This window comes from Ruditapes philippinarum, unplaced genomic scaffold (assembly GCF_026571515.1).
Source record: "Ruditapes philippinarum isolate M1 unplaced genomic scaffold, ASM2657151v2 ctg2462_1_1_1_1, whole genome shotgun sequence".
NCBI lineage: Eukaryota > Metazoa > Mollusca > Bivalvia > Venerida > Veneridae > Ruditapes > Ruditapes philippinarum.
The window spans coordinates 65,246-81,032 of record NW_026865695.1 but is presented as its reverse complement, the minus strand read 5'-3'; the positions used below and the strand labels follow the sequence as shown (position 1 = coordinate 81,032).

The 15,787-nt window shown below is 29.0% G+C and overlaps 1 protein-coding gene across 1 annotated transcript; it reads left to right on the top strand.

Annotated features, from left to right (window-relative positions):
* Positions 1–2,144: 2,144 nt before the first annotated feature.
* On the top strand, positions 2,145–10,940 carry LOC132730019 (neuropeptide receptor 15-like). The gene is made up of 3 exons (XM_060715863.1): positions 2,145–3,303; positions 8,662–8,914; positions 9,382–10,940. Exons 1-3 carry the CDS (start codon positions 2,807–2,809, stop codon positions 9,856–9,858), a joined length of 1,227 nt encoding a protein of 408 aa, XP_060571846.1. The 5' UTR covers positions 2,145–2,806; the 3' UTR covers positions 9,859–10,940.
* Positions 10,941–15,787: the final 4,847 nt, after the last annotated feature.

Genomic DNA, 15,787 nt, shown 5'->3' with positions numbered 1-15,787 from the left:
TTTGGTCTTCTAGAAATGTGTTTCAATATTTTCTTATATCTTTAATTGTATAAGTAAAATTTTAAGGTTTAGTTTTTGTTGTTCATTGATAACGGAGTTTTTGAAATCACGTTTTTTCTCTAACATTTAAATATCTTTACATGGTTGTTTTTCATTGTTTAAATCTAGAGTGAGATGTGTTATTACCTGCTATATACAATATTTAACCACCGTAGAAACATTTTCTTACGTACGTATATCAAGACTGCACCTGGTATTCTCCAACAGCGCTAACATTTACCGTACGCTGTGAGTTTATTTGTTTAGTTAATTATATTATTGAAGACCTGTTCAGTAAAATGGTTTATAATGCACAAATATTTACAGATATCATTTCCATTTCCCCTACGGATCAAGGCTTCTAAAGAATTTCACATCTGCATTCTTTAAGTGTACTAGGGTTACGGAATTGTTTTTATTCCTACAGTTTAATTTTTTAAATATTTGTTATCAAAGCAAACATTTACTATTTTATAACATAGTTTTATCGGATTAATGGTTACTATTGGAACTAAATAAAAAATGGTCTGAACAGTATTTTGGTCATATAGATCAATATATATGCACGATTATCTACAACAACATTATATAAATAACACATGGGTTTGTGGGTAACAGTAAAAATATCATCCCGAGGAAAATACTGTTACCCGAGGCGTAGCAATTATTTATTTCATTACCCCGAACAGAAATACTGTGATGATCTGAAATTGTCAACTTAATCTAACTCTAACAAAAATAAACAAAGAGTAACAATAACTAAACTGTCCTTACCTTTTAAGTTTTAAGTGTACTTTAGGTCTACTTGAGAAGTTTTCTTTTTCTTTTATTCTTTAAGCAAGTGATGATATTTACAAATCATAAACATACAATAAGCTAGGTTTTATTTAGAAAACAAAACACTAACACATTTACACGGTTATGATCTGTGAAATCTGATCCTTCTGTTTCCAGAATATTCTTAGCATGGTTTTTGACAAAATAACGATGATATCCTATGCCTGTCCACCATATCTGTAACGTTTCACTGATTAAAATTGTTAAATAATCCTTTGTTGCATGCTTAAATCGTCTGCATGTTCCAGTTTGACACATAATTATTTACAGTACATTGCAATTACTTCCGTTGAAAACGGATGTTCACTTTTTATTTATTCAACAAAAAGATATTTTATACGCGAAAAGCACAACAAGGTGCGAAAAACTAAATTTTATGAGTGTCATAGTTAATCCAGAGAAGAAATTGATGTCCTGTCGGGGTTTAACGTCGAAAATAAGAATGAATCGAGAAAAAAATGGCGGCCATTTTATTTCATTTTATTTAGAAAATAGACAACGTGACAAGATTTTATACTGTTAAAAATACTGTTACCTATGTAACAATACAAAATTCTTAGTAATTTAGTAACTTGCATTAACAGTAAAATAACTACCATAGGCCTATGGGAAGTTAGCATTACGAAAAAAGTGAGGGGTTATAATTTAAAATACAGGATTGAAAATGAAGTCAAAGACTCCTATTTCTTTAAAATATTAGTTTAGTTTATACTTATTCATTTTAGTTCGATTGTGTTGGAAACTATAAGCTTATTGAAACATTCGAATCCGTTCCTGAAACATACCAGTACTAAGCAATGAGTGTAAAAAAAATATTGGCTATAATACACTCTAAAATCTAGCTTGTTATTTAAATGCATGCAATATATTTAACATAATCATATAATTTCTTTGCACAGTTAATTCAAATAAACAGTAAAAATTGCTTTGAAAAATATCTAATAACTGCTCTGAAATGAAAATTGAGTCTTTATATTATAAATTGTGAAGTAACTTGGTGTTATTTTTTATAAACACATAAAGACATATTTTACACACACAGGCATGTAATGTACCGAAAATAGTTTTCTATCATTTAAATAAAGAATAATAATTATTTCTGTGACTCTGCAGGACTGTTTTTTTTCTTTGCGAACATTTAACATATTTCTGATGTTAGGCTTTTGGCATTAAGTAATCAAGAAAGGATGTAAGAGACAGTCCAATATCATATTTGACCTCCATTGGTATTCAGACGATAAGACCCTGCAGTGATCTTGAAAATGCGAAAACCATTCGGAAGATAGAAGTAACTGAAGACTGTAACAGATCACTATGTGAATATAAACAATTTATACTAATTGAATTATATTTACGTGTGTATTATAAATACAGTGTCGGGTTAATAACCGTATGTTTATTGGATATAGATCGCGGATTAATTTGAATATGCGTATGTTATAATACTCGCGATAGTTAACGCAGTGGTAAATTAAACGTTCGCTTTGAAAGGAAAACCGGAGTTTATTAGAGGCGAGAACTGGAAAATCGACTGTAAGGAAACAGGATTAATAAAGGAGGTTGCGTTGTATAACTGGCGACATATGGAAATTGAATTTGGTGATGAATTGATAGCAGAAAAAGAAGAAATATAACGTTAATGTAATTTCAGTTTCTTTTATGCTTGTCTTTGAAATATTGATATATGGAAATAAACTAACGGCCTGTGTGGCACAAATTCTTTCATTCTACTGAATTGGATTTGCGGAGCAAGGACAAAATATTTGTGTTTAAATTTAAGATCGGACGGTTTTGCATTTCATTCATTTATCGGTTAAAAAAGTGAATAAACACATTATTATTATTTTTCATTAATATATGTGCACAGTTGACATTTAGGATATATTAAACACATGTTATACTTAGAAAAATAAATTTGTTTTCGTTTAAAATGATGGCTTTAAATACATCTTTGAAATTACTTAATGCAACAAACATTGCATTTAATTACACTCAGGATTACAACATCACAAATAACGAAACGACTTTAGATAGGGATTTTATTAACTTCAGTAATTTTAATAATGGAAGCAGTGAAAATAACACAATGGTTTTTGCAGGACCACCCGAACCAGCATCGATGGAAACCATTGTGTTACTGTCTATGCTCTTTATCATCATTGGGACTGTCGGGTTGATTGGTAACAGTCTTGTTATAATCGTAATCTTATTTGACAGGAAAATGAGACAGTCTTTAACTAACATTTTTATAATGAACTTAGCTGTCGCAGATTTTGTGATAATGTTGGTAGGGATCCCGGAGATTGTACAGTTTATGATGAACCGCGGTTGGCTTTTGGGTGCTGCACTTTGCAAGGTCAACAGATTCATCCTTGTTGTTAGTCTTTATGTGTCAATATTATCACTTGTCTCCGTTTGTATAGAAAGGTAAGATCATTTCTTTAAGCAAAAAAGTATTTAATAAACAACCAGGTTTCTTAAAGTGTGTTAATTTTTAGGTATTAAAGGGAAATGATTTTTTATAAGTTGTTATGTGAAAAAAAGAATAAAAGGAAAAACTATTTTATAAAAAAACCTATCTAAATATTAACTAATAAGATTTTCAATGCCGTACACGAACAGGCTCAATCAAACCGAGTCCGCAACATTTTAAATTTTGTCGTTTTGGACGTTCTTTAGGGATTCCGTATTTCTTTATTTTATATATAGTTTAATCGTATTTTTACAATATGTTGTTATATTCAAGACATTTTCTGTTATGAATTTTAATCATAATAAAACAATGCGAATTGAGCATAAACCATTTCTGCGAGATAATGCTGTTACTCGTACTTGCATGTTATTGCTTATTAATATATACGAAGTAAATACAAGGAAAATGCTAAACCTGATAAAAACAGTATAAAAACTTACACTTTAAATTATATATAAACTTGCTTAATGTGGATATCAAACATTAAAAAGAATATCATAACTGTATTACATATTTTCACACAAAAGCTGTTTATTTTACAATATATAATAGTGTTACCTGTATATAAATATTTCATTAATATGACAAAAACAGCGACGTTTTTATTAACATATAACGTCCAAACGCATTTTTATTCACGTCGAACAACTTGTGGTTACTCAAACAATTAACCAAGTCATAACTTCATGATGCGGTATCGTAAAAAAGTAAAAGTTTTATTACAAACGCACTTGACATTCATGTTGTAACTGAATGCTACATTTTATCTTTTCATAGGTTAACAATGTATAGACGGCTCCCTGTAGATATGATAAATAAATAGATAATTTAATAATGTGTCTTTTTGAAGCCTGTAATAGAATTCCTACTGTATTTTTATCATTATGACATCAAACAGTTTTTCGAATTATACTAATTCATTTTTCATTTAACACACGCGTGATGAAAGAACGGTAATCGCTCAACGGTACCAAGAATGACATTTTTTAAATAAAAGGTTAATCTTTTATTATTTATCACGAAAGAAATGATTTAAATGCAAAGACTGTTTCATTTATGTACAAAGATGATTGGAAATATTTAAGAAGCATTTCTGTTTCAATAGTTTAGCAGGAAAGAAAGAAAAAAGTCAGAGGAAAATGTTAAAAATAAAGATTTATACACTTTAAACGTCATATTACAAAACATTTTTTTTTCAATACTATTACATTTATTTTTAATTGACAAAAGAACTTATGATCTATCTTCAATTCATAAAGGAAAATAAAAGCATACAATCTCTTTTTGTCCGTAATGATGAACGAATCTCACTTCTAATTAAAGTATTTAATATAATAAAAGTGTATTACCATGTTTTTTATAATACTATTTTTAAAAATAAAGATTGCACAAGAAATTTATGTCTTATCTCGTTATTTCGTCGAAAAATTGACTGGTCTTTCATAACAACATAGAAAATAGCGCTGAATGTGCAGTAATGTGTTGTAAATGTTGCAAAATGTAAACAGAGTAGTATTTTGAATTCCATACAAAATACTATTTAAAAAGAGATAGTTTACCTATGTGGTGTTTTTTTTTCGGGGGGGGGGTGGAGGTGTTGTTAGGGATTGAAATAAAATACCAAAGTTTTTGAGAAATAAAAAAAAGTATTTTTCTGAGACATAATCGGCTTTTAAACGTATTATCTTTTTTTTAATAGCATTCTGTCTGTTTGTAAAATCAACAATACGCATGTTTAAAATGTGTTGAGGTTTTTGAGACGACAGGACATCAATTGCAATGTGATCTATATAAGTACTTGGTAGTAGCATCACTCAAAAACAATGAAAGCAAATGAATCGGTGGCAATCTTGCTACATTTCTTAATGTGACGTTAATCGGAATTCTCCATGAACAATCTTTTAAAAGAAATAGGAAAAAAGTCATAATTTTAAACAACATGTGATCAGATAACATCATTAAGTTTAATTATCAGTTGATATATCCGTTACGTAAATTTTCCCATTTCAAGTAATATATATAAATGAGAAAAAAACAGACTCATTTTATCTGTTATACGCTGCATTGGTAGAGATCTTTAAACAATAATTGAAATGATCGCTCTATTCAGCTGTGTCTCTCGTATTCCCTGGAGACAATACCTATAATTCAGGGAATCATTAATACACTACAGATTGAAAAGGTCCTTTTACACATTAATCTATATTTAAATTAATTGCTATCCATTCGCCGAGAATAATTTCCCTATAAATAACTTAATATAAAGATCACAGATGCTGAAAAAAAGATGTGATAAACACATAGAGAAAAATATCTTGAAATGAATAAAAGGCGAGTACGGTAAATGTTATACACTGTTGAATAATATGTCTGATGGTATGAATAAAGTAATTTCCAAGAAATAATTTTGAAAGTATTAGACCTTTTTTCATGCTTGAAATGTTAGAAACATTCAATGTCTAAAGTAGTGAATTTACATAATTATAAGTTTGCTTTTTTTATCGAGTACAAGTAAAAGAAGTAATCTTAGAACGATATCAATGTACAAGTTTTTTTTATTGCATCGTTGGAACGATATAATTAATACACTGTTTATTAGGCTCATAGCATCGCAAATGTGTATAACACTTACTGACTAATATCGAATTACGTAAATTTTTATTGGTGTCTTAGTATATCTCTTTCGGTGACTGTTACAATGGTTTCTTCGAAATACGAAAATACTTCAGCAAATAAAAGAAAAATGTACTCATTTTATTTTATAGGTGACATAATGAAACAAAATATTTCATTTTCCTGCTAATCAAATAAATATATAGTGCCGTTTTCTCAATAGCCATGCGAAAAATAACAATGTAACGCAATATAATACAGTACAAACAATAATTGGTATTGTAGCTACAGTCATAATTATACATGTATAAATTTTATGATAAGTTTAGACATAAAAAAGCACAAGTAAATGAGTAAGATTATATAAAAAAGTATTCATTTGTCAGCAAAAAAAACATGTGACCGTATTAGGAATAGTAGTCATGTTATTCAAACGACAATCAATTTTACCTGAAACTTATTTTTAAAACACATATGCTTATTCTAAATGAAGATTACATTAACAATACAAACATAATTAATGTTAAGAAAAAAATATGATGACAATTTGAAATATTTAAAATGTAAACGGCAAATCATGGATATGAAAAGTGGACAATTACAACAACAACATTTTATTTGCATAAATGTTATAACAACATTATAGCCATAAAGTATATATAATGTAAACAGTGATACAAGATCCAATGTAAAAAGTACAAAAAGGTTAGCACGGGAAGTATAAAAATGAATTTAATTTCTCTGTCTATTACACGATGCAAAATAAACATATTTGCCTAAACCAATTAATTCTTTAGATGAGTTTGTTGATAATAAATTTACAGTTTTAAGTAATGATACAAAAAGATGTCTTTGTGAACAGAAAATTAGTTAACTGTGGCTTTGTCAAAATATGAAGACACATTGCATTGATTGCAAAACTGGAGTATGAAGTTTACACATTTAAATCTCACACGGCGAAATGCATGCTAATTTTAATGAATATAAAAATGTATATATAAAATGTACTCAGTTAAAACTTTTGTTAAACAAATAAATAAATAAATAAATACATAAAATAAGTAGCACAATGCATTACCGTCTAAAAATGGCATACACTGTGTCAAAATGTGCAGAATTATCCTAACTATGAAAGTAACGAGGTATATAGGTTGTGATAAATATAGTGATTTCTCTTATATTTTATGACTATTATTACTTTCAAATTTCCTAAAGTATTCAAAAAGACGTACCGTAACTTTTTTTTTAAATTTTCAAATTGGAAATAATGTCCTCCTTGATCATGAGTCGAACTTCTTTCCATTTCCGTTTTATTCATTTATCTATAGTTTCATTTAAATTTATTTTCAATGTGATCATAAAAAGCGCCGATTGATTTAGATTTCAGGTCTAGATTTTGCACAGGAAAGTTATAATTTGATGTTTTTCCTCATTTTAACACAATCCAAATTATCTTTTACACTGTTTACTAGTCATTACTGTACGGATATCGATACTTTTATATTAAAAATAACAAACACTTCTAGAAAGGTAGAGGATATTTCTTATTATTATCATCAACATAATTATTTTTACTCTGACAAGTTTTGTTCTCTAAATTGTTGGATAGAAAAGGAAGTCTCTTAAAAGCAGTTAAAACTCTAGATTAGTTATCAAACTACGAAGCCCAATTTCTTGACAAAAAATTTAAAAGAGAAAGAAAGCCAATAATTAAAAATCATCTATTAGATAGTAAAACAGTAACGGCAATGATGTTAAAATGTGGTAAAAATGTTTATTCGCGGTTTTTATTGTAGGAATTTAGTCGTACAGTAAAGGTTATGAGGTCAGACCTGAGGTAGAAGTGAGTTTAACCTAATGATAATTACATCTTATAGTACAGTAAACACTATATATATATATATCAACTGAATTTTTCTAGGGTGGAAGCTAATTATTCCATTAATATTACTTACATTACTTACTCGTATACTTAAAAATAAATGCTTTTAATGCATTCTAACCGTCCAATAATTTGACTAAATTTCAGACAAATTCACTAAAATATCAAATACATAACCAGTTAAACTTAAACATAATGTTAATCATTTTAAAACGTAAAGTTTTCAAAAAAAGATAACACTTAACTACAAGTAATTTCCTTATTGCATTATGTGCCCATGTCTAGTAATATACTACAAAAATACTGTTCCAAAGCTTTTATTAAAAATGCTTTAGTTATTCATTCGATCGATACTTTCTTTAAATAATGAAATTTTCTTTTTTAACCGAACAAGATAATTTTTAATGCATTGATAAACAAATGTACATATATAGTATTAATATCTAATTAAAACAAATTATTTGAAGTCAACATTAATATCATTAAGAATATGATGCCGATAAAAGACATATTAAACAAGTCCTAATCTCTGACAGATTAACTAACGTTTTAGAATATTAGAAATACTAAATATTCATATTTTTAAAGCAATATTGACCTTACTTGATCGGTCTTTTAATCATTTAAATACATAGCCACTATAAGTTTTGAGATGTAGTGTCTTAAAAAAAACCTGAAACATAGTGAGTTAGTTTTGAACAGCTATTGAAATATCTCGATTCATATCAAGGGAAAATATGTTTTGGTACAAAAGTTTTATTAACTGAGGTCCGATCAAACATAAACAATTAGACGATATTTTCATTTCTTTTTTCAGATTTGTTGCAATAGTATACCCTCTAAAAGCACATATATTGTGCGGACGAAGAAAAATAGTATTCGCCATATTGTTTATATGGCCGACGTCGTTAGCATGTGGTTTGCCAACTGCAATTTTCAACACATTAAAGTATCCACATCCATCAATCCCATACAAGCATTGTATTAATACATTTCCGGAAAGACAGTACCAGCAGTTCTTCGAATACATGCAGTTTGCATTCTTCTACTTTATACCGGTCACTGTTCAGGTAAACAAGATTAATCATTTATTATGTTTGTTTGTTTGTTTGTTTCATTTTACGCCTTTTTCAACAGTATTTCAGTCATATAGGCAGGTAGTTTCCTAACCATCGTTCCTGGAGAGTTACACCAGTACTAGACTACCTTCCTCCGCGCTAAACTACCAAAGCATCTCCCGGGGATCGAACCCACGCCAGAGAGGTAACTGGATTAGAAGTCATCGACTCTAACCCCTCGACCACGGAGGCGGTAATCATTTATTAAACACCATATAATGATTAAGAGTGAAGTGTTGTCAAGTTATACTTAAAGTAACAATATTCAACTTAAACATTTTTTGCCATCTCTATCTGAAATGAGCCACATCGTTAATGAAAATTTGTAAACGACAAATTAAAAAAACGTAGACATATCACCTCTTCTTACATATCTTTTATCACAAACAACTACGTTAAACATAACTTTTTTTCTTTAGGTTATATTGTACGCTGTGATCGGAAAGAAGCTATACGCCAGTACAGAAGAACTGCATGCTCGATTCCAGATGCGGAAGGAAACCCGGCCTAAACATGACAAAACTTCAGATACGATAAAAGCTCGAAAAGATGTCGTGAAAATGTTGGCATCAAGTGTGCTTGTATACATTGTATGTTACGCCCCACCACAAATCTTACTGTTCTACAACACGTTCTCTCCAAAACCATTTCAAGGCACGTGGTCGTTTCTCGTATTTAGTATTGTCATATCTAATGTCAATTCAGCGGCTAATCCGATTCTTTACAGTATATTTAGCCAAAATTTCAGAAAGAATTTTAAGAAGTACCTTTGCTATCTGTGCCTACCTAAACCGTCTGAATACCAGCGGGCAGGTCAGGACATATCAGAATCCCGATATCTATCAAGGAAGATAAGTTCAACAATAAGCCGGTCCACTACATTTTCAAAAGTTTAAACAATCTTATATAACAAGAAAGATTTCTCTTTATATAATGACATTCATTTTGTATGAAAGTGAGAAATAAGATTAGGCAACGAAAATAAAAGATTTAGTAAAATAAGCCATCTGTTAACGCTTTTCCGTAAAAATACAACAATTCTTCTGTAATATACTCGTATATGTGTTTCGTTTTTCTTTGTTAAGACTGTTATAGCAAGGTTTTATTACTTAATGAAGATTACATATTTATTTAAAGATATTATCACGGAATGGAGCAGTTCATACATTTTGGCATATCTAATCATTATTATTTATATCACTTTCAATCACTGTTATTTATGTACAAATAAACGCCCGTAGTTTTTATCATTGTGTTCATTTTAACAATATAGAAAAAAATGCACGATTTGTGAAACAAGTCTCAATGTATACAATATTGTGTTTGGATTCTTAGATACATAAATGTGTATTGTTAGTTAAATGTACAAAATATTTAAACCTATTTTACTGCCAATTTTCATAAAGGCTTTAGAGACATACATGTAACACCTTATATTATGAAAAATTGAAAACATATTTGGAGCTAAAATAAATCGATGGTTTACAAAGGTTAAGCTTGGACAATAAACTGTTATTATGTATATTTACGCATATTTGCTTTCGTTCCTTTTCTACACTTAATTCCTTATTGACTCGCAGTTTCATATGACTTGTGTTTAGGTGAAGTATTTTGTATTAATATCACATGTTTATTGGTGTCAGCATGAGGTATAAGTCGCAATGTATATATATTATAAAGACAGATGTTACGTGAGTGTTAAGAATACAACACAAAACAAAGTATGTGAAAGTAAAGATATAACTTTGATGTATGAATGTTTGAAATTATAAATATGTTGAAAAGTACAAGGTTGTTTTAAATGTTTCATGAAGAAATTTTAACAAATTCAATGTTTACCATAATTAATTGACACAATAATTATTACATTTTATTTTGCTTCATTGTAAAATATATTTATGTAAAATATAGTTTTAAATATCTACATGTTATTGTTTTGATGATGTCACACCTGTTTAGCTTTATATGTGCGCCTCCATACATACTTTTATTAACGGGTTGGCACCTGTGAAGATACACTGATCGTTATGATTATAAAATATGCAATCGGAGGGTCGAACCGTTGTGCTAAGGGGCAAATAGTTCAGAATTTGTTATACGCAAATCTTTACTTGCCGTTAACAGTAATACAATATTATTTAAAACTTGGGATCATTTGCTTTTGTTACAAATATTTTCTCAATTTACTTTCGAATTTGTAGAATAGAGACGCCGATTTTCAAACATTTTTCGTAAAATATATAAAACTCTATCTGATTCTACATAACAACACTGCTCTTTTGTATTGAAATGTATCTGTCCGTTTCAAAGCATGACTAAGATATTCATACACAAACGTAAATCTTACTCGTCTTAGAATTAAAGTGAACAGAATGTCCAGTTTCATGACAGACAAATATCATGAAATGCCCAACTATTTTTATAGAAGGTTTGTGTATTTGGAGTGTCAATGTCTCTCTATCAGTCTATCACCTTAAGATAAAGAAATAAAACATTTTTTCAGTTTCTTATTTTTTTTTATCTGACAGTTCAAACTGTTACCATATTGATATAGGATAAACGTTGTCAGCTTTGTCGACACACACGTGTTGGTTGTTCATATTTTTCTTTAACGAAGCTACTGGTATTATCAGTTTTGTTGTGAGAAAGATTAAGATTCATTGCTAAGATTTGGTAATCAATGTAGAAACTGACTGAAATGTTTCTGATATAGTGATATGATGATTAATTACTGCAGTAAATGTTGTTTTTTGTCCATCACATCCGGACCATAATTTATAAATTTATACAATTCTCCTCTTAATAAATGCATTTCTACATTAAATGTGTTACAATGTATACTGAGGTGTGTAATCTTATCCCATAATTGGCAGTTCATTCCAGTTGTAACAATTATAAAATGACTGTAAATCTAAACGAGTTGAATGAAATCATATTATGCAAACCTCTTGCAAGAATAATATTCTTTTATTGAATGAGTTCAATTAATTTAGTACTTAATCTACACGAATAAATTTCATATTCTATTTATTGCATATCCAAATAAACAAAGGTTTACAGTTGAAAAGAATCATTTTTCATCGACGCACCTAGAGGGTAACGCCAACATAGGGGTGCTTTAACGCTACTGTATATATAGTTTGTATATAACGCAAATGACATCACGTAAAATTGTCATTACACTAGCCTAAGTGTAATATTGTTTACAGCAAATGGTTTTATTACACCCCTTCGCCGTGGTTTATTTGATAAAAAAGTCTTTCTAATTAAATCGAAATTTGTATATAAGTGAATCATAACATTGCCTTTTTCACTTTAATATTTGTCTTAATGTTTTAATGCAATGGTTTGTGGCATTCAAAACATAAGAACACAAAGACTACAAAGCAAAACAGATGCAACATTTTATGTTAATTTCACACTTAATACACTATGAATTTAAAATAGAAACAATTTTGCAACATAAACCCGGTGATTTAACTTTACACCCACTATGTTATTTAATTTATAATTGTGATCATTTTTAGTTAATCATCAATATGTATTGATGTTTATAATTATATTGTAAGACTTTGGGCCATTGTACTTTGAAGCTTTGATTATCATTTAAATGAAAAGAAAAATGTCATTAATTTGTTGTTGTCTTTATTGCAAATGAAAAAGAATCGAATAAACATTTGATATTAAAAAAAAATAAATGTATAGGCTGTTGTATTATTTCGATAAAGAACGGGTTTACTATTTATTCGGGGCTATAAATATGTATAACAGAAAGTCACCTGACAATACATTAACCACATTTACAGGTATAAAATTATCAATCCAATACGGATTGCATTTTAGTACTTCCTCTCCGTCAATGATGAAAGACTAGTCATAAGGTCAATCCATTATTATAATGAAAATGGTTACTAATTTTGATATACCTCTGTCTTTTTTGGCATAATTTCAGCTTAATTTCACAATAAAGTACAATTATGTAGAAAGCATCAGCTTCCCAGCTACTAATAAAGAGATCAAATTTAACAATCCAATATGAAGTTACATTGACTGACTTAGACCAGTTAACTTTGTGCAATTACACAACAAAAGAAGAAAATTTACCAAATAAACATATTTTCAATGATGGAATAAAAGTTGAATAACTTTGATATAGATTCATGTCCTTTCTTGATAGGTGACCAGGTAAAAACATTGGTATCGAAATCATTATAATGGATTAAGTTGCAATTTGATAACCAAATATGTATACTGAAGTAAATTCTCACGACTTCGGCTTTTCAAGACTTTATGATATTCAATTTACTTATTCTTAACATTTTTTATTTACACAAATAAATACATAGCAATAAAACCATTGGGTTTGAACAATATTTTAGTCCTCTCTATTTTTCATGTCTGAAATTCGTTCAAATATACACAGGGTAATCCTATTGTTCCTGTACTTTACTTTAAGTCCAGAAGACAATTTTAATATAGATCAGTAATTAAATTTCAGACAATGACCCCTTAAAGGTCTGGTTGTTAATGACATTCAATGAAACCATTTTCACAATATTCGAGCAGACAATTTTATTATATGCCTATGGGTTACATAATAATAACTCCCTGGTAGAAAATTATACCAAACTGTCTTTAACAGTGTACAATATAAAAGAGGAATGTGCAATCATTCCTGTTTATTATGGCTCTTTTGGTCATTTTAGTGGTTAAACTGGTACATAAAAATCAAGGCAATTTTTTATAAATGGACAATTCTTTATTAAAATCATTGAAATATCAAAAGCATTTTTATTAACAGATCAAATATTTACATACACAATTCACATTTCTAAATTAACTTCTGATATATCTAACACTTCTTGACCACAATTATTCTGCTACAACATAATGTTCGGTGCCCGAACATTTTGTGAAATGAAAAATAAATGAATTACTTCATTGACCAGACTAAATCATCAAATCAAAGTTTTAACTAAAAATGTTAGGGCACCGAACAATTTCAAAATTAAAACAAAGATTAACTGACAATAAACCGAAGCATTAAATACAAGATTTCATTCAAAATGTTAGGGCACCGAACATTTTGCAAATTAAAAAAAGATTAACTAAAGATGGACGCAAGTGTTTAGTCAATGTTTTAACTAAAAATGTTAGGGCACCGAACAATTTCCAAATTAAAACAATGATTTACTGACAATAGACCGAAGCATTAAATACAAGTTTTCATTCAAAATGTTCGGGCACTGAACAATTTACAAATTAAATTTTCTTTTTTTTACTGAAAATGGACTTATAATAAGTGTTAAATCAATGTTTTAACTAAAAATGTTACGGCACCGAACAATTTCCAAATTATAGAAAAGATTAACTGACGATAGACCGAAGCATTAAATACAAGTTTCCTTTCAAAATGTTCGGGCACCGAACAATTTACAAATTAAAAAAATATTTACTGACGATAGACTTAAGTGTTAAATCAATGTTTTAACTAAAAATGTTCGGGCACCGAACAATTTCCAAAATAAAACAAAGATTAACTGACAATAGACCGAAGCATTAAATACAAGTTTTCATTCAAAATGTTCGGGCACCGAACAATTTACAAATTAAAAAAATATTTACTGACGATAGACTTAAGTGTTAAATCAATGTTTTAACTAAAAATGTTCGGGCACCGAACAATTTCCAAAATAAAACAAAGATTAACTGACAATAGACCGAAGCATTAAATACAAGTTTTCATTCAAAATGTTCGGGCACCGAACAATTTACAAATTAAAAAAATATTTACTGACGATAGACTTAAGTGTTAAATCAATGTTTTAACTAAAAATGTTCGGGCACCGAACAATTTCCAAAATAAAACAAAGATTAATGACAATAGACCGAAGCATTAAATACAAGTTTTCATTCAAAATGTTCGGGCACCGAACAATTTCCAAAATAAAAAAATATTTACTGACGATAGACTTAAGTGTTAAATCAATGTTTTAACTAAAAATGTTCGGGCACCGAACAATTTCCAAAATAAAACAAAGATTAACTGACAATAGACCGAAGCATTAAATACAAGTTTTCATTCAAAATGTTCGGGCACCGAACAATTTTCAAAATAAAAAAAGATTTACTGACGATGGGCTTCATTGTTGAATCAATGGTTAACTAAAAATGTTAGGGCACCGAACAATTTCCAAAATAAAACAAAGATTAACTGACAATAAACCGAAGCATTAAATACAAGTTTTCATTCAAAATGTTCGGGCACCGAACAATTTCCAAAATAAAAAAAAGATTTACTGACGATGGGCTTAAGTGTTGAATCAATGGTTAACTAAAAATGTTAGGGCACCGAACAATTTCCAAATTAAAACAAAGATTTACTGACAATAGACCGGAGCATTAAATACAAGTTTTCATTCAAAATGTTCGGGCACCGAACAATTTCCAAAATAAAAAAAAAGATTTACCGACGATGGGCTTTAGTGTTGAATCAATGTTTTAACTAAAAATGTTAGGGCACCGAACAATTTCCAAATGAAAACAAAGATTAACTGACAATAGACCAAAGCATTAAATACAAGTTTTCATTTAAAATGTTCGGGCACCGAACAATTTGCAAAATAAAAAAAAAGATTTACTGACGATGGGCTTAAGTGTTGAATCAATGTTTTAACTAAAAATGTTAGGGCACCGAACAATTTCCAATTGAAAACAAAGATTAACTGACAATAGACCAAAGCATTTTTAAAAATGTTAGGGCACCGAACATTTTGCAAAATTAAAAAAAAATGACTTCGAAAAAAATAATTTTTCAGCACTTTT